At 46.6% G+C, this 20,177-nt stretch overlaps 1 protein-coding gene across 26 annotated transcripts in view; it reads right to left on the reverse strand.

The window, feature by feature from the left end:
* Positions 1 to 20,177, reverse strand: part of ABI3BP (ABI family member 3 binding protein) — a 325,810-nt gene that overhangs the window by 26,947 nt on the left and 278,686 nt on the right. For all 26 annotated transcript variants that reach the window (XM_050956429.1, XM_050956543.1, XM_050956513.1 and 23 more), the window contains 4 exons: positions 17,854 to 17,985; positions 16,501 to 16,569; positions 11,536 to 11,748; positions 3,276 to 3,384 (listed from right to left, as the gene is read on the reverse strand). In XM_050956429.1, coding sequence (XP_050812386.1) covers positions 3,276 to 3,384; positions 11,536 to 11,748; positions 16,501 to 16,569; positions 17,854 to 17,985 — 523 coding nt within the window. The remainder of the gene's footprint in view (positions 1 to 3,275; positions 3,385 to 11,535; positions 11,749 to 16,500; positions 16,570 to 17,853; positions 17,986 to 20,177) is intronic.

Here is a 20,177-nt window from a genome sequence, read left to right on the forward strand (position 1 = left end):
CCTATTGTGCTAGGTATGCTAGCACCTAATAGGAGACAGTCTCTGCCCTAAAGAGTTTACATAACCTGAACAGAAAAGATAGCCAAGAGTGGGAGGAGAAGCAAAGGCACAGAGAAATGAAAAGTCCCATAACAACATGTTAATGGCAGAGCTAGTAATAGAACCCAGGTCACCCAGCTCCCAGTCCAGTGCCTTTTTCTTCAAGACTGTAAGTATTTTGGAGCAAGGGCTGCCTTCATGTTATATTTTGTACAGCCCCAGGCACTTGACATATACCAATAATGTTATGCTGTATACTTTCCTAGAGGAAAATATGAATATTAATAGTAGGTTTTTCCTGTTCAATTACAGGAGACAAACTGAAGGTCACCATTTGAAGGAACAAGGAAACTGCTTTATTACTAAGGTACTATTTAATAGCCAGTGTCATGCAGGACTAAAAGGTTGCTGTTGGGTCTGTAATTCTGATCTAATCCTACAACGGACATAAATTATCATGATTAAAATGGTTGTAAAGGATCTCAGATGGAAGGAGTTTGGTTACGTGAGCCACAATAATGATAGAAAAATCTTCACTTAATTTGTTACAGGTGGGAATCTGAGTTGCCTTATGTATGCTGACAAATATAATAGTTTTGTATTAGCATTTACAATGGGAAAAACCTGACTCTCAGCTTCTGGCAAAGAGTTATAGATTCATAGATGCTAGGGCTGGAAAGGACCTACTCAGTGGTGAGCTGGATCCGGTTCTCACCGGTTCGCAGGAACCAGCTGTTAAATTTAGAAGCCGTTTTAGAACTGGGTTGTCCCAGGACAACGGGTTCTAAAAGGGCTGCCCTGCCTCTGGCCCCAGATCACCGCTGCCTCCTGGGCCCCTCCCTGCTCCTCCCCCTCCCCTGCTTCCCATGAATCAGATGTTTGCACGGGAAGCCTGGGACTAGGGAGGGCTCAGAAACAAGAAGCAGCTTGGCAAGGTAAGTTGGGGCGGGGGAGTGAGGAGGGCTCCAGGGAGGCATGGCGGGGTCCAGCCCAGTCCTGCTCTGGCTGAGCACCCCGGCTCTAGCCGAGCGGCTCCGGCCCTGGCCCCAGGGTCAGGCACGACCCCCTCGTGGAGTGAGGAGGAGGGAACTGGTTGTTAATTTTTTGGCAGCTCATCATTGGACCTACTCTTAACTATCTCCAGAGATGGAGATTCTACAACCTCCCTAGGCAATTTATTCCTGCGTTTAACCACCCTGACAGTTAGGAACTTTTTCCTAATGTCCAGCCTAAACCCCCCTTGCTACAGTTTAAGCCCATTGCTTCTTGTTCTATCCTTAGAGGTTAAGGTGAACACGTTCTCTCTCCTCCTTATGACACTCTTTTAGATACCTGAAAACTGCTATCATGTCCCCTCTCAGTCTTCTCTTTTCTAAACTAAACAAACCCAATTCTTTCAGCCTTCCTTCATAGGTCATGTTCTCAAGACCTTTAATCATTCTTGTTGATCTTCTCTGGACCCTCTCCAATTTCTCCACATCTTTCTTGAAATGTGGCACCCAGAACTGGACAGAATATCCCAGTTGAGGTCTAACCAGCGCAGAGTAGAACAGAAGAATGACTTCTCATGTCTTGCTCACAACACACCTGTTAGTGCATCCCAGAATCATGTTTTCTTTTTTTGCAACAGCATCACACTGTTGACTCATATGCAGCTTGTGGTCCACTATAACCCCTAGATCCCTTTCTGCCGTACTCCTTCCAAGACAGTCTCTTCCCATTCTGTATGTGTGAAACTGATTGTTCCTTCCTAAGTGGAGCAATTTACATTTGTCTTTATTAAACTGCATCCTGTTTATCTCAGACCATTTCTCCAATTTGTCCAGATCATTTTGAATTATGATCCTATCCTCCAAAACAGTTGCAATCCCTCCCAGTTTGGTATCAAACTTACTACAGCACACCTCTACCCCAATATAACGGGACCCGATATAATACAAATTCGGATATAATGCAGTAAAGCAGTGCTCTGGGGGGGCTGGCTGCGCACTCCTGTGGATCAAAACAAGTTTGATATAACTCAGTAAGATTTTTTGGCTCCCGAGGACAGCGTTATATCGGGGCAGAGGTGTACTTGTATTGTGACTGTAATGAAAACACATTCTTTCTTTTACCCTTTACATCGCTTCTAAGGCCTGGTCTACACTATCACTGTAAATCAATCTAAGTTATGTTAGTTAAGTTCAGGGCTGGCTCCATGACTTTTGCTGCCCCAAGCGGAGGAAAAAAAAAAAAGCCGTAATCGGCAGCAGCTCCACCGCGCCACTTTTTATTTCAGTAGCAGGTCCTTCCCTCCACTGAATTGCCACTGAAGAGCCTGACCTGCTGTCCCATCCCCTTGGCCACCGCAAGCACGTGCTTGCTGAGCTGGTGCCTGGAGCCGGCCCTGGTTAAGTTACGTAAGCAAAGTAACTTAAGTCAACATACCTTAGATTGACTTACAGTGGTGTCCACACTATGCTATGTCGATGGGAGATGCTCTCCTGGCAACATAGCTTCCATCTCTTGTTGAAGTGGATTACAGATGTTGATGGGAGAGCACTCTCATCAATTTAGCGTGTCTTCACCAGCCTGGAGCACCCTCTTACACCCCAAACTCCTCATCCCCACCCCAGAACCCGCACTCCCAGCCAGAGCCCTCACCGCCACCCCACAGCCCCACTCCAGCCCAGAACCCCCTCCCACATCCTGAACTCATTTCTGGTCCCACCCCAGAGTCCACATCCCAACCCCAATTCTGTAAGCATTCATGGCCTGCCCTACAATTTCTATTCCCAGATGTGGCCCTTGGGCCAAAAAGTTTGCACACCACTGCTCTAGATTCTGGAAACCTGAATTCTATAGGATGGTTAAAAATATTAAAATGTTAGCACATTATTAAAGTCCAATACTCATGTTTCTACAAAATATATTAAGTTTTTTCCCTATTAAATTCTACAGGATTTTTTTTTCCATAAGAGGCAGTAGACCTTTAAAAATTCAACTGTGGATCTTTTTGCCAGGTCACTGAATATGTCACCTTTGCACTATACCCAGTTCATGGAGTCTGGACCATTTGCAACATCCTTGGCATGAGATTACTTTCTCTGTTAAGTATATTTAAAAAAAAATCTGCTTCCCGTCACAATTAGAATAAATTCCCTTTGTTCTTATATTTGTATCTTTTTCTTGAACTGGGATATTACTGACAGTCTAAATTAGCTGGATGAATTTGAGAAGTTCTCTTACTGCATTACCTTCTGTTAGGTTCCAGATTTTCCACTATACAGTGGGTTTGCTTTGTAGTTATAGTGATCTTCTCCGTTCCATTAGATGTTCCATTTACAGTTGATAAAACCACATAGTCTGAAAAGTTAAAAGAAACAGAAATTTTCCCTTTAATAAAAGCTCTAATTACTCTATATTTTTCATTCCTCTCTTTTCTCTTGTCTGATTTCCTCCTTTGTGTGGATTTCCCATGTTCTATGATATCCCATATGAATTATTCTTTGTTTATAATCTGAGCCTATTAAAAAAAGACGGTTACTCACCTTCTTGTAATTGTTGTTCTTCAAGAGGTGTTGTTTACGTCCATTCCAATTAGATCTGTGTGCACGGTTGTCGTAAACTTTTTCCCTTAGCAGCTCCCATTGGGTTGGCCAGGGAGCCCCCTGGAGTGGCACACTGTTGGTGCTCAGTATATGACCCTGCCAACCCAACCTCCCTTTGGTTCCTTCTTGCCGGCTACTCTGACAGAGGGGAAGGAGGATGGGTATTGGAATGGAGGTGAACAACACATCTTGAAGAACAAACAGTTACAAGAAGGTGAGTAACCATCTTTTCTTCTTCGAGTGATTGTTCACATTGATTTTAATTAGGTGACTCCCAAGCTCTCCCACAGGGATGGGGTCAGAGTTAAGTCACTGACTGGAGCACAGCTATAATGAGCACGGCATCGGCTATAGCATGCTGTGTGATGGCATAGTGGGTGGCAAAGGGATGCACCAAGGACCAGGTCACCTCTCTGCAGCTCTCTTGGATGGGCACCTGGGCCAGGAAAGTGGTGGAAGAGGCCTGGGCTCTTCTCGAGTGGTTGGTTATAGGTCATAGCAGGTACGGACACAGTCCGTAATCCAGGAAGAGATGCGCTGTGAGGAGACCGGAAGTCCCTTCATCCAGTCTGCCACCATTACAAACAGCTGGTTTGACTTTCTGAAAGGCTTTGTGCGCTCAGTGTAGAACACTAGCACCCTCCATGCATCTAATGAGTGAAACCTCTGCTCCTCAGGGTAGAAAACAGGTAGAAAAATACCTGGCTGAGGTGGAACTGGGATTCAATCTTGGGCAGGAAATCTGAGTGTGGCCTGAGCTGTACCTTATCTTTGTGGAAGACCGTGTGTGTGTGTGTGTGTGTGTGTGTGTTGGGGGCGGGGTTTGGAAATTAGTGCTTTTAGCTCTGACACCCTCTTGGCCGATGTGATGGCAACCAGAAAGGCTACCTTCCATGAGAAGGAACATGTAGCGAGCAGCTCGACTGGGGCTCCAATCAGCCTAGCTAGGACCAAATTGAGGTCCCAAGTTGGTACCAGTGGGCGAGACTGAGGGTATAGCCATTCCATGCCCTTAAGGAAACGGCCCACCAGAGGATTGGCAAAGACTGAACACTCTAACTCTCCAGGGTGGAATGTGGAGATGGCCGTGAAGTGCACCCTGATGAATGATCCAGCCAGGCCTAGCTGCTTCAGGTGCAGTAGATAATCCAGAATGAATGGTATAGATGCCTGAAGTGGAGATACTCGGCTGTGATTACACCAGTATGAGAACCGTTTCCATTTGGCCAGGTAGGTGGCCCTGGTGGAAGGTTTCCTCCTATCAAGAAGTACCTCCCTCACCAATTCCATGCACTGGAGTGCCCTTGTGTTTAACCATGAAGCTTCTAGGCCGTGAGATGGAGGGACTGGAGGTCTGGGTGAAGCAGTCAGCCATGGTCCTGTGTAATCAGATCAGGAAGGAGCAGCAGTGAGATGGGGTGCTCACTGACAGCTCTGTAAGTGTTGTGTACCAATGTTAGCATGGCCACGCCGGAGCGAGCAGAATTACCTTTGCCATGTCCCTGCGGATATTGAGGAGAACCTTGTGGACAAGTGGTATCAGAAGAAAGGCATACAGTAGATGGTTCCCCCAGTGCATTATGAATGCATCCAAGACTGATCCCGGGCTGTGTTTCTGGAAGGAGCAAAATGTTGGGCACTTTCCGTTGCTCCTGGTGGCACCTTTGGAAGATGGAGTGGATGATGTCCTCCGTATGGACCACTCATGACTGAAGAACAACCTGCTGAGGTGGTCAGCAAGCTTGTTGCGTGCACCCAAGAGATAGGACACCTCCAGGTGAATCGATAGGGCTATACAAAACTCCCACAGGTGGAGTGCCTCTTGACAGAGAGGGGAGGAGCAGGCTCCACCCTGCTTGTTTATGTAAAACATGGCAGTGGTGTTGTTGGTCAGCCCACAGCGCACTGACCTTGCAATATGGTCTGGTAGGCTAGTCTCACCGCTCTGAGTTCCTTCATATTGATGTGGAGCAGGATCTCGGCCGCTATCACATGCCCTGAGTCTGTAGGTCTCCTAGGTGTGCCCCTCAACCAAGGTCCGACATGTTCATTATTAAGGTCATGGATGGTTGAGGGGTGGTGAATAGGACTCCTTCGCAGACCATGCGAGGTTCCAACCACCATCCTAGCATGTCTAGGACTCGTGACAGTACTGTTACTGCCGAGTCTAGACTGTCTCATCCCAGGTGATAACCTGAAGTGAGCCATGTCTGACATGCCTCATGACATAGCTGCATGTCCCAAGAGGCTGGAGCATGTTGTAGTGGTGGTGGGGGAGTATTGTCTGAGCATCTGAATGACGTGCGACAGCGTTTGGAATCTGGTCTCTGGCAGGATGGCTCTTGCCTGAACAGAGTCTAGCACTGCCTCAAAGAATTCTATTTGGGGGTGAGGGGAAGAGGGTGACAATGTTAATTTGTCTCTGGAAGCTCTGTCTGAATAACTGGACCTGGACTGGACTCCACTTGCTCCCTGGAGTGCGCTCGCAGAAGTCAGTCGTCTAAGTAGGGGTACACTTGCACCTGTCTCTTTTGGAGAAAAGCAGCGACCACTGACATACACTTGGTGAACACCCGGGGGGCTGTTGATAACCTAAATGGGAGCACCGTGAAATGATAATGTATGTGGCTGACAACAAATCTCAGGAAACGTCTTTGGGCCAGCCAAATGGCTATATGAAAGTATGCATCTTTCATGTCGAGGGCAGTCCCCCGGATCCAGAGAAGGAATAAATGTGCTCAGAGAGACTATGCAGAACTTTAACTTCACCATGAACTGATTGAGTCCTCACAGGTCCAGGATGGGTTTGAGAGCCCTCTTTGGGCTTGGAGATTAGGAAGTATCTGGAGTAGAATCCTTGTTCCTTAGCTCCCGAGGAATCTTCTCCACCACTCCCATGGCGAGGAATGCCTGCATCTCCTGGATAAGTTGTTGCTTGTGAGAGGGGTCCCTGAAGAGAGATGAGGAAGGGGGGTGGGAGCGAGGGAAGGAGCAGTATTGGAGAGAAAATCCCACTTCAACTATATGACCCAGTGGTCCGACGTTATTTGGGACCACAGACGTGTTGTGTCTGTTCCATTTTCTAATAGTCTAATAGAAGTGGGATAGATGGTTCAAAAAACGGGAGGAAGGCTCCGTAATTGTGGCTGGTACGCTGTCCTCGGGCATCTCTCCAAAACCCTTGCTTGGGTCCTGACAATGGCTTGGTTGGGCCCTGCCCTTGGCCTGTGGGAGGATTGGAAGGCCTATCCCTGGAATTTCTGCCCCTACGGCGGTATGTATCCTGCCTCGGGCAGGGTTGGTATTGCTTCTGCTGCTGCACAGGCTGAGGCTTGAAAGGCTCTCTGGATAGCAGGTGCGTGCATTCCCCAGAGATTTCATCATTGCCCTGGAATCCTTAAGGCTATGAAGTCTTGCGTCTGTCTGGTCTGTAAACAGCCCTGCACCCTCAAAGGGAAGGTCCTGTCGGGTCTGCTGAATTTTTGATGGGAGATCGGACACTTGCAGCCAAACTGTTCTCCTCATGACCACCCCCAAGGTGATGGTATGTGCAGCGAAGTCGGCCGAGTTGAGTGAGGCCTGCAGAGATGTCCTGGCAACTTCCTTCCCCTCCTCAACCAGAGCCGAGAACTCAGCTTTTGACTCAGTGGGGAGTAACTCCTTATATTTTGACATGGAGCCCCATGAGTTAAAATTATATCTGCTAAGGATAGCTTGCTGGTTAGCTATTCTCAGCTGTAGACCCCTGCAACATAAACTTTCCTGCTGAAGAGGTCCATCCATTTGGCCTCTTTGGTCTTGGGAGCTGATGCCTGTTATTCCTAACGCTCCTTCTCATTCACCATAAGGACTACCAGGAAGCAAGGGTGTGGGTGGGAGAACAAGAATCCACAGCTCTTAGAAGGAACAAAATATTTTCTTTCCATACCCCTGGCGATGGGTGGAATGGAGGCTGGAGTCTTCCATAGAGCATTATAATTGTCGCCTATAGTCTTAATTACTGGCAATGCCACTCTGGAAGGACATCCGGAGTAAGAATGTCCACCATTGGGTCCTCTGACTCAATGACTTCCTCCGCCTGCAGGCCCATATTATGGGCCATGCGGCGGAGTAGGTCCTGGTGGGCCCTGTGGTCAGTCAGTGGAGGACCGGAAGCTGACGCCTCTGCCATTGCCTCATCAGGCAGAGATGAAGAGGAGGCCAGTGGTGGCATATGGTTGTCATGGACCACCATGTGCTCAGGTTGGTCCTGGGTAGCATTGGTGTCAAGTGGTGCAAGGTGGCCTAATGGGACCTGGGATACGGGTGGATCTGGGGCCGTTTCCGCTGTGTACTATGTAGCATGTAGGGGTGGTCTGGATAATGCCACCCCAGTAGTACGAGGGGTGGTTCTGTCTGCAAGTGACTATGCCTGGTGATGCCCCAATGTAACGGACCTAGAAACCCTGGAAGGGGTACCCTGAGCCTTATGGTAAGCCCAGGGAGTCCAGAAGGGCCCTTCTGCAGTAGGTGGCCACTGTGGTTGCCAGGATGAAGACTCCCATGCTTGTCTGACCTACGTATATTGCACCGTGAATAGTAAGAGCCGGTCACAGAATCCGAGGATCTAGACGGTGACAACCATGGTGGTGCTGAGGATCCCTGCGCTAGTAGTCGGTGCCAAGAAGAGGAAGTCAAGGATGGGTGCCATGACGACCATGTAGATGATCGGCATCGGCTTTCCCCTGACTTAGACCAGTGCTGGGGAACAGCTCCTGTGGTCCGGTAGCATATCATGGTGTGGGGCGATAGAGGGTGATCGCAACCGGTGGCGAAGATCCTGAGCACTGCATTCCCTGCGTCTTACTATCTTGTACTGTTGCCGGGGGTGAAGTAGATTGGGAATGGTGCCGTGAACGGTGCCGGTCTGCTGAGGAAGAGGGCCTCATCATTGCCAGCATGCCTCTAGATGGCACCGTCTAGGCAGTGCCGAGTGCTTGTCTCTAACAGCAATGGGCTGAGGCACAATACTTTCTATGAGCTCCCTTGTTGCCTTGAAAGTATCTGAGGTGGAGAGGGGTTCCATCTCCTCCACCAAGCAGTGACCTGCTGGAGAGTCACCGGGTGCTGGACTCAACGTCGCCGATGGAGTTGATGGCACAGGATCTTGCTGTTTGGAAGTTAAGTCCTTCCTCTGGGGCAGCAAATTCTCCCCGGATGGTCTCACTCTCTGAGGAGAGCGCCCTCTGTTGGACTTCTTATGGCACATGTGGGGCACTGGGGATGTTGACCAGTGCTGGGGTGCCGCACCGTGCTGCGGTGCTGGGGATCTTTGCTGTCGAGGATCTCTAGTACCAGAGTCCTTCCTTCGTACTGGTTCGTGGACCGATGCTGGGACGCTCCTCACTGAGCTCAGGACTTGGCAGTCAGGTGCCGCTGTACGGAGTGTGGCTTCCATTAATAGTTATCTGAAATGGAAGTCACGTTCCTTCCTAGTCCTGGGCTTGAAAGCCTTGCAGATCTTGCAGCGCTCGGACTGATGTGCCTCCCCTATACACCTCAACCATAAGTCGTGAGGGTCACTGTTGGGCATAAGTTTCTTGCCTAGACCTCAAGATTTAAATACTTGGGCTTGAGGCATGCCCCAGAGCCCAAGGCAGGGAGAGGGGAGAATGACCCACTCAGCAAAGCTATTGTATTAAACAATAAACTAAACAACAAAACAAAAGAAAAGCTGTGAAGAACTAAGAATGGCTAAGGAAAGACTTGCAGGCAAGCAAGTTAACACAGTTCCAGTGCCGCCACGGATGGTAAAAAGGAACTGAAAGGGGATTGGCAGGGTCATATATTGAGAGCCATGAGGGTGCCACTCCAGGAGGCTCCCTGGCTGACTTGATGGGAGCTGCTAAGGGAGAAAGTTTCCGATGACCGTGCATGCAGCATGTACACACCTAATTGGAATCGACGTGAACAATCACTTGAAGAAGAAACTATGTTTAATGATCCAGTGTTATGGAGTTGTGAGTGTAATGGGACCTGGGTAGGCTGAGTTTGCTGAGACCCTTTTTCCATCCCTCTAGTACATCCTTTCAAGTGAGACCCATGTCTCTACTTCTCTTTGTGGTGAGATCCCGAGATCTAACCACTGTCCAACTGGGTCTCTAGGTTACAACTGTCTGGTTGCCAACAGTGCTACTTAGCAGGCTCACTGGGCTCACCATCTGCAAGTTTCCCTCTGGGATCCTGTGGTCAGCATACATTTTCTGTCAACACAGGAACAGCTTCTTCCAAACAAATGTGATTTATTCTGCCCAAAAGCTATGCAGTGCTTAGAGAGCTGGATTAAATAATGAGACGTATGTGTATGTTTCCTTATTTAAGATTAACCTCTCTCGCCACTGTTCACATGGGTCTAGGTTATTCCCCATCTCGGAGCTGGGAGAAACAGCCTACACGGCTTGAGGGCTCAGCCTTCTCCCTTTATCTCTGATTCTCATACTGTCTGCTTTTTTACTGACACACCCAGGCATAAGATTATCACCCGTCCTGAATTGGGCAGGACAATCCTCAAATGCAGAGTTCAAGTCCCGGTCCCAGGCTGAATGACTTTGGGGCAGCATTTATCCAAAATTCCCTGTGACACTGCTCCGCACCTGCCTGAGGCACAGGGGTGGCACCAGCCTCTTCCCACTTGAGAGGCCTTTCTTCTCAAGCTAATATATATATTAGCTTTATGTTATATGATATAAGCTTTTTACACCTCTACCTCGATACAATGCGACCTGACATAACATGAATTCAGCTGTAACACAGTAAAGCAGCGCTCTGTGGGGGCAGGGCTGCGCACTCTGGCGGATCAAAGCAAGTTCGATATAACGCGGTTTCATCTAATACAGTAATATTTTTTGGCTCCCAAGGACAGCGTTATATCAGGGTAGAGGTGTTACATATCTATATCTAGATCTAGATATATATTAGCTTTAGAAGGAGGGCAGGCCTCTCACCTCTTTCCCAAACATCAGACTGCAGACTATTTTATATCATTACATGTGTTCCTCTTGAAAGAAAAGACTGAATTTGCCTCTAGTTATACAGATCTGTAAAAGGAGTATGACTAAGGGTCCACAGTAGACTTGTGAGTACATCAAGGCTACGGGATTCCTTCACTTAGCAATAATGACAATATGCAAGATCATCCATTAGACTAATGAAATACATTGTTTTTTTATGGGAAGATGAACATGAATGCTAAGTTATCCTCACTCTTTTTAAATCTAAAAACCTGACTTGGGTTACAGATTTCCAAAGGAAAGATATAACTATTGTAGGGCCTGATGATCCTGTAAGTATCTACTCTGAGGTGTGATGCTTATTACTGTGAGTAGAAGCCCATCAACTTTATTGGTTAGTCATAAGGCTTTGCTGGATCAGGTCCTTAGACTGTAAACTCCTGAAGAGAAGAAACATGTCTGTATTATTGCTGTAAAATGCTATGCACACCTACAATACTGTGCTATACATAAGTGTTAAATAACTTGCTTTTCCCTTCTATTGTCAAACACCTGAATTACCATTATTAGATCCTACCAGACTGTAGTGAATCCACTTACCTACAGCGCATCGAGGAGGCAGAAATAAATAATGGGAAGACGCATCTTGTATAGGCCTGAATCTACATTGTCTTGCATCTTGTGTAGTCACTGACATCAGTACACAGTGAGTCTGCAGAACTCCACAGTTCTGATTTGATAGCACCCACCTTCTGCAATTGTCAACAGTTATACAAGATGCTAGGCAGTGAAGAGTCAGGCTCCCTTTATCTAAATGATACTTTCATCTGTGGACACAAAACAATGACAAACAAAGTAAAAATGAGCATACAGTGTTATATATTGAAGTAGTAGATGATAACTGAAATTAAACTTACAGGTAACGGTGTCATTTTCCGGTTTTGTCCAGTTCAGTATGACAAAGCTTGGACAACCCTCGACTGTCACCACAGTGAGGTTGGAAGGAGGATTTTGTGGAGGGCTAGTAACATTTTCCTGTTCTCTGACCTTCTGTTCTTGGAAGTATTTGAGAGTCCTTGTAATAGAACATGGCTCACTATCATTTTTTGGTATGTACTTGACGTGAGGGCCTAGGAGAAAAGCATCACCCAGTCAGTGCTAGGTAGGACAGCAGAATGCAGCTACACTTAAAACAAGGCAAAACTTATTTAAGTGCATGAAGTAGGAAATCCTGCCTGACAAATCATGTCCAAAATCTAACACAAATACCTTTCTGTGATGGTCACATCTACACTTTGTGTGCACATTGTATTCTGTTAGTATGTTTTAACTATTATTTTCCCATTTTTTGTAATTTATCTTCTCTAATGCCTACGTGTGAGAGACAGAATAATAAACATCCATGTTGGTGTGATTTTTGTACACCTGGAGCCTGTGCTCATTTCACCCATCTCTCATTCGCACAAGTGATGATGGCAGTGGGCACTCAAAACTACAGGGACAGTGTTACATAGGAGTCAATAGGGTAAAGGCACAGCTAAATATTCTGAACAAGTGAATTTGTTTCTATCACAAACTGGGACAAGGACTGACTTTGGTTATCTATTTTTACAGTGTCTAGAAGAATGAAGCCCTGCTGTAACAAGGATTTGTCAAGAATAAATATTGCCACACCCACTTAACTTCCTTCTCTGACAGGGTTACTGCTCTAGTGCATGATGGGGAAAGAAGGGAAGCTGTAGACATGATACATCTTGATTTTAGTCAGGCTTTTGATGCAATCCCACATGACATTCTCATAAGAAAACTTGGGATGTGTGGTCTAGATGAAGAACCTGGTTGAAAACTCATATTCAAAGAGTAGTTAATAATGGTTTGTTATCAAACTGGGAGGTTGTCTCTAGTGGAGTCCTACACAGGTCTATTCTGGGTTTGGTACTATTCAATATTTTCATCAATAACTTGGATAAGGGAGTGGAGAGTATGCTTATAAAATCTGTGAATGACACCAAGCTGGGACGGGTTGCAGGCACTTTGGAGGAAAGGATTAGAATTCAAAACAACCTTGACAAATTGGAGAATTGCCCTGAACTCATCAAGATGAAATTCAGTAAAGACAAGTGCAAAGTACTGCACTTAGGAAAGAAAAATCAAATGAACAACTACAAAATGGGGACTAACTAGCTAGGCAGTAGTACTGCCAAAAAGGATCTGTGGGCTATAGTAGATCACAAATTGAATACGAGTTAACAATGTGATGCAGCTCTGAAAAAGGCTAATAGCATTTTGGGGTGTATTAACGGAAGAGTCATATGTAAGACATGGGAGGTAACTGTCTTGTTCTAGTTGGATCTGGTGATGCTTCAGTTGGAGTACTGTGTCCTGTTCTGGGCACCACATTTTAAGTATGGACAAATTGAAGCCCAGAAGAGAAATGATAGAAGTTTAAGAAAACCTGACCTATGAGGAAAGTTAAAACTGGGCATGTTTAGTGTTGAGAAAAGAAGACCGAAGGGGGAGCTAATAAGAGTCTTCAAATATGGCAAAGGACATTAGAAAGAAAACAGTGATCAATTGTTCTTTATATCCACTGAAGGCAGAAGTAGCAGCAATTGGCTTAATCTGTAACAAGGGAGATTTAGGTTAGACATTAGGCAAAACTTTCTTACTATGAGGTTAGTTAAGCTGTGATATAAGTTACCAAGGGAATTTGTGGAATTTCCAGTTTTGGAGGTTATTAAGAACAGGTGGGACAAACATTTGTCAAGGATGGTAGGTTTACTTGGTCCTGCCTCAGCGTACTGGGTTGGATTTGATGACCTCTCAAGGTCCCTTCCATTCCTATATTTTTATGGTCCTATGATTCTGTTTGCAGCTTCCAGATGCTACTATAATATATAACAATCATTGTCTCATTTTCACAAAAAGGGTAACAAGTTTAATGCAGGGCCTTGCACTCATCTGCCTGATCCTGCCATTTCTGAAGTCAAGTGGAAATTTCCATTGATTTCAATGGTGCAAGATCAAGCCCTGAAACCATCCTTAAAAGGCAAGAGTTTTGCATTCTGTAGTGACATTATAAAAGAAGATTAGTGAAGGTGATAAAGAGTGTATTAGCCTTAAATGGAAATCTTTATTAGGTTAGAGAGATAAGAGTATCAATATGGCTTTAATTGCACACGCAACAGTTTCTATGCATAGACTGGAAAGAGGTAGGATTAGTCTGGGGGAGTAAATTCTTCCTCTGAGGAGATGGGAGCTATTACTGTAACTCTGCACTTCCATGCTTCAGGTTTCTTTTCAATACTTGATAGTGCCTCTCTGTTTGAAAGAAAATGCACAATTGGTTTAAAAGACAATTACAGTGACTGATATATTTTCTTCACAGTATAGTTTTTATGATCAGGCACACTGGCAGCAGTGGGGATTATCTGTAAGAATGGGTTTGCCCTGTAATACTTGGTAGGGCGAGTAATCCATAGGGTAAAGCTTGCCTTGAGGCATAGTGGTAATAAATAGTAAAGGCCTGTATGGGTGGGCTTGCAAGGCATATTAGGATATTCCATTATGATTTCAATAGAATATGAACAGCATGCATTAGCACAATTGCTGGCAAGTGGTTTCTGGCAGATTTGTTTCCTGTCCTCCAGTCAAGAATGATTAGGTAGTCTACACTGAAGTCCTTTCATCTGCCACCAAAACGTAACTGAAAAAATAGCAGGAACTAAACAGGGTATTGTGATGGGTTGTGTACCACACACTGGTATGGATAAGTGTTAACTGGAGCTCGAGAGCTCAGTTAAGGTACTTTGCTCCATCTGGGGGGTAGGTCAGTCCCAGTTACTAGAACCTTGTGTGGATACAAATTTATACCAGCGGATGCAGATATAAATCGGTATTCGTGGAACCGCAGGGCGCTTCCACAAACCGCAGTGGTGAAAGGAGCAGAAGGTGGGGCTGCTGCTCTCAGGATCCAGCGCCCTGCGCTGACAGCTCCAGCATGGCTGAACCACTCCCAGCCACCAGGCTCACCGACAGCTGTCCCTGATCATGCTCTTGTGTTCAAGCAGTGCACATGCCCCCAGACAGGAGATGCAGACAGCTATGTGGAAGGGATGGGGGCGGGGCTGTGGGTGGTACAACCATGCCGGCGGGGCTGCCAGCGTGGGGTGCTGGCTCCTGGGAGCAGTAGCCCCACGTTCTGCTCCTTTCGCTGTTGCAGTTCCTGGGAGAGCCCTGAGGTTCAGTGGATACTGACTTATATCCACGGACATAAATTTGTATCCGTGCAGGGCTCTACCAATTACTGATGGGGGAGGAGATGGGCGTTAGTATAAAGACGGGAAGCTGTGGTAGAATAGGGTTGCAAGAAAACAGGCAGGTACTCTGCAGTTATTCTCTGGTGGCTTGTCTACACTTAGAACACTACAGCGGCACAGCTGTACCGCTTGAGGTTAGACATGACCTACGCTGATGGGAAGGATTCTCCTGCCAGCATTGGTAATCCACCTATAAATCCTATTGTAGACCTGGCCTGGGATCAAAGAGTGGAAAGAGCCAGAGGAGGGCAGAATGGTGTTTAAGTTTCTACTTTTACTTTGGGATTTCGGTGAGGGGGATTCTGGCCCTGAAAGAAGGGTGAGCCCAGACAGTTGCGGGGCTGAAGGCCTGAGAAAGGAAGAAGTCCAAGGAAAGACCAGCAAAGAGCTGGATCGAGGATTCCTTACTGCCGGTTACAGGGTCACTGAGCTAGAATGTGGTGTAGCGGGAGAGCCCAGGTTCCCTTACCAGCCACTGCTGAGCAAACATTAAGCCAGAGAAGTGGGGAGGGATGCTGGAAAGTCCTGAGAAAAGGAAGCGACAACCATGGGACCCAGAGTTGTGTCTGAAGACCTGATAAATTGCTCGACTGTTCTGTTACCATATGTAGTGGGGTGGCCACCTGCTCCTGCCCTGAAGGGCTTGAAATCAGCCCTGGGAGAGGGCTGGGACTGCGAGAGGGCTGCTGCTAGGAAAAGCAGCAATCCTCGGCTGACTGGGGGACCAGCCACAGATGTGGCCACACCCCAATCAGGGCCCAGATGGCCCTTATAAGAGGGCAATGGGCCAGGAGCACACAGATATTCTCTCTCTAGATGTGGAGAGGGATGGGCCTGGCTGCTAGGAGCTAAGCAGGGTACCAAGACTGGAGCAGGGCTGGGGGAAGACCAGAGCACTGTCCTAGAAATCCCCAAGGCTGCAGGCCCTTGTTAAAAGCCAAATAAAAATATTGCGTTTGCAGAGGGCAGCTCAAGGGCAGACAGAAGCACCAGGTCCAAACCCCCCTTGCCAGTGATGAGTGGCATTTACATTGTAGTCCGCCCCAGTGAACAGGGGCTAGATTGAGACTGGCAGTAGCCATAGACTGAGGTGAGGTGGGGATAGAGAGTGGGGGTTCCCCGCCGAGGGGAGACCCAGATCTGTGGGGATACTACCAGAAGGCAGCACCCTGACCTGAAAGGGGCACTGGGGTCCAGGAGGGACTCAGGCCCAGCAGCAAGCGGGACACCAGCCTGCAGAGGGCACTCCAAAGGCTGGAGATGCTAATTCCCTGGACGACCAGCAGGATGCGCCACAGGGGTGAATCCCGCTCCGTTACACCATAGAAGAGGTGAACTTAAATCATCACCTGGCTGAAGAGCCAAATCACGGGAAGAGATGGATCACCAAAGGACCAGAGTGGCTACTGGCAAGGAATGCCAGAATGGGAGAGAACTGCTACACCATTCCTGGTCATGAGGAGGTGCACTACTGACGAGTCCAACACTCTACAGATATATATAGATGGGGAAATATATGAAAACTGACTTAATAATCAAGGAATGTAGCCATTACAGTCATACCTGTGAACCGTTGTTTGCCCAGAGAATCAGTCTCTGATGTAGGATTCGAGCTGAAGACAGTTGTATTAACTAAGGAAGACACAGTCACAATAAAATTCTCAGAAAAGCATCAAGTTACAATATAAAAATGACAACACCTCATATTTCATCTGCCATTCTAAATTACCTCTCTGTGGTGCATGCTTGCTGTCATTTTTGCTTTCTCCTAGTAGTCAGCTGAACTTGGCTGTGATGGAAAATAAAAGCCTAGCTTCTCTGCCAAAACCAGGATAATCATTACCCAAATGATGAGCTCATTATTGCTGTTGAATCCAGCCCATGCAGAATATCCACACTTCTCTTTAAAGCTCCAACAAAGCATCTTTTTGCATCACATTGACTCTCCACCTTTTAACTCATGGTCTCTACCAATTACTCCATAAGCACATTAGACTATTACATTGATTCAGTAGAGCTTCCACAATCAAAATGGCAAACAGGGGCCAAATTCTGTCTTCCCAGCATGCAACTCCCATTAAAATCAATAAAAGTGAAGTGCAAGTATACTGGAAGGCAGTGGAAGTACATGAAAAAGCAAAATAGGACTCATGAAGTTAATATTTCATAATTAAATATTAATTATGGCAAACAAAATGGACCAAATTCTGCACTTAGATGCTGACCATGCTTCCATCAAAGCATATGGCACCATGGCAATCACAAGTGGGAAATCATTCAAAGGTATATTTCAGCCTGATAAATCTGAAGAGATTTGAATAAAAATTTTATATTAAATTATATAAAATTAAGAAAAGCACTCTGCATCTGTCTCTTTTTAATCTCAGGTCCCTAAATTATTTCAGCGTACACTAGTGCTTTATACAACTTTCCAAGTGATGCAGCTCTTATTTTCCCAAACTCAGATGAGTTAAAAAACCAGATCTAGAGGCTTGTACCCATCTCATATTACTTCTTATATGCAGAGGGGCTGGATTATCAGAGTAACTAGGTGGATATATACATCTTGTGGTTCCTCAACACAGTTCAAGTGGCCTCTGTAGTAAGTATCAAAAGTGTGTGAGGCATGTACAGACTTCTCGGAAGACAAAGGGCCTTATTCTGATCTCACATAGATGCAAATCAGGAGTAAGTCAGTTGAATTCAATGGAGTTACACTAGTGCAGAAGTGGTGTAAGTGAGATCTTATATTAAATAGATAACATAAACACAAGTGCTTGGGGAAAGGATGCAACAAAAATTTAAGTGACTGATACAATCAAGTAGTTGAATTGCATGGAACTTTAATACAGGAGCTCCATGAACTTTAGATAAAAACAAACAAAGATAAAACAAACCTGCTCCTAACATGCTTACCGTAGTCCTCTGGAGAAGCAGAAACTGTTGGCTTCTTTCTTGGCGTTTCCATCTTCAGAGATATGGTTGGTCCAGTAGATTTAGCTACAATAGTCGTGGGAGAAGGTGGAGCTCGTGACTTCAAGGCAATTCCTATGTGGAAGAAGGTACATGATGAGAGAGCTAAATTCATTAACTGAGACTTGGACTCTTCCACTGTAATACTGTTTTTAAGTTCCTTTCACTTGCATACTCAACATGGTGGGCACATTACCAAGTCCATAGTATGAAGGAGGACTATGGATGTAAATAGAGACAGCCAGCAATACAGCTGAATTTATAGAGCTGAACAATGGAACCCTAAAAAGTTTGTTACAGTACTTCCTAGGGCAGTTCTAAATCCATTCAAGACAAACAACATGACTTTCATTAGTTCTTCCCAATATTTTGTACAATCTATAGCTGGGTAGACTGGTTTTATTCCGGGCTGGACAGACTCTTTTTTACAGTAAGCAATATCGATCTTGAGAAGGCGTTGATGAGTAGCGCTATTATTCTCCATTGAAAATAAATGACTAAATTACCTGACATTTTTAATTATTTTAGATCATAGGATATTGTTTTTATTCTCTCCTGGTATTAGGGTGACCAGATGACAAAACTGAAATATTGGGACGCGGAGAGGAGTGGGGGGCGGTGGAGGAAAAAAAAAAAAAAAAGGCCGCCGCAGCTTCCCCACCCCGGCACCAGCTCGACTCGTCTCCACCTCCCCCCGTAGGGGAAGCTGCCCAGCTGGTGCAATCCCGTGGGCAGCCCCAGAGTGGAAGCAGCATGCCCCAGCCCCCCCGTCCTGCTTGGGTCCCTCAGGGGAATGAACAGGGCTGCCACTGCCTCCACCCCAGGGTGGGGTTTCCCTACAGCTCGCCCTATGGGGCAGCGCACACATGGCAGGAGGTGAAGCCCCATCAGAGTCCCCATGAGGGCAGTTGCTGCCCCCCCATCCCCACCCATGGGCAAATACAGGGAGCTGGTTCCCCAGGCCAGACCCGGGGCTGCCCCTGCAGGTACTGCCCCGCCCTCCTGCCGCTGCGCTCGACCGGGCCCCTCCTGCAGCTCCCAGCCCAGCCGCTCCCGGGCTCCATTGTCCCGGCCTCGCAGCAGCAGGGGCTGCTCCGCTCCACCCCGCCTGGGACACTCCCCCCCACAGTCCCTCTCCGCCCCACCGTGTCTCCGGCCCATGCCCCCACGCCGCTGACCTGGCCCCTGCCTGCTCCGTGCTGCCGCCAGACCCATCGCACTGCCCCACAGGCTACAGGGCTGGAGCAGTCTCCTCACTGCGCTCCTGGCCCCGGTCATGGCCCATGTGCAACTTAGGGATGCCCAGGCTGCTGCACACGGAGGGGCGTCTCCTCCCCAGGCCCGGCTCAGGATCCAATGGGGCAGTGAGGGGGCAGGGCAGGGGGCAGGGATTTGGGGAGAGATCCAATGGGGGAAGGAAGAGGCAGAGTCGGGGCAAGACAAGAGCCCCTCCGGGCTCCGCCTTTGTGCTGGAGCGGAGCGCAAAATTTCTTGTTTGTCCCATGTCCCTACCGAACATCGGTCGAGATGCGGGACAAACAAGCAAATATCGGGACAGTCTCAATAAAATCGGGACGTCTGGGCACCCTACCTGGTATCAATTAAATGATGAAGACAAGTATTAGGTGAAGAGGTGGATGGTTTGCGGCAAAATATTTCTACAGTAGAACGTCAGAGGTACAAACACCAGAATTACAACCTGACCAGTCAACCACACACCTCATTTGGAATCAGAAATATGCAACCATGCAGCAGCAGAGACCCCCCCTCCCCATACCCCCAAAAGGCAATACAGTACTGTGCTAAACATAAACTACAAAAAAAAGGGGAGGAACAACATTTTTCTTCTGCACAGTAAAGTTTCAAATCTGTATTAAGTCAATGTTCAGCTGTAAACTTTTGAAAGAACAACCATAACGTTTTGTTCAGAGTTATGAACATTTCAGAGTTATGAACAACCTCCATTCCCGAGGTGTTTGTAACTCTGCAGTTCTACTGTAGTTTGTTTTCAAAAAGTAAGTGGAAGTCCAAAACTACATTTGAAAAAGGTCAGATATTTTTTAACAAATATTGCATGGCAAATCTCAAAGAGTTCAAATACTATATAATTTAAGCCTGCTACCTGCTTATCATGACACTAGAGATAGTGTCTCAATATTTTTCACACCAAACATTTTTTTGTTGATAAATGCAGATTTTCCAACATTGAAACATTTTGCAAATTCAAATCAATTTTGCCAAATTTACAGTAAAAACAAAAAAAAATC

The sequence above is a fragment of the Gopherus flavomarginatus genome, chromosome 1, assembly GCF_025201925.1.
Source record: "Gopherus flavomarginatus isolate rGopFla2 chromosome 1, rGopFla2.mat.asm, whole genome shotgun sequence".
Taxonomy (NCBI): Eukaryota; Metazoa; Chordata; order Testudines; family Testudinidae; genus Gopherus; species Gopherus flavomarginatus.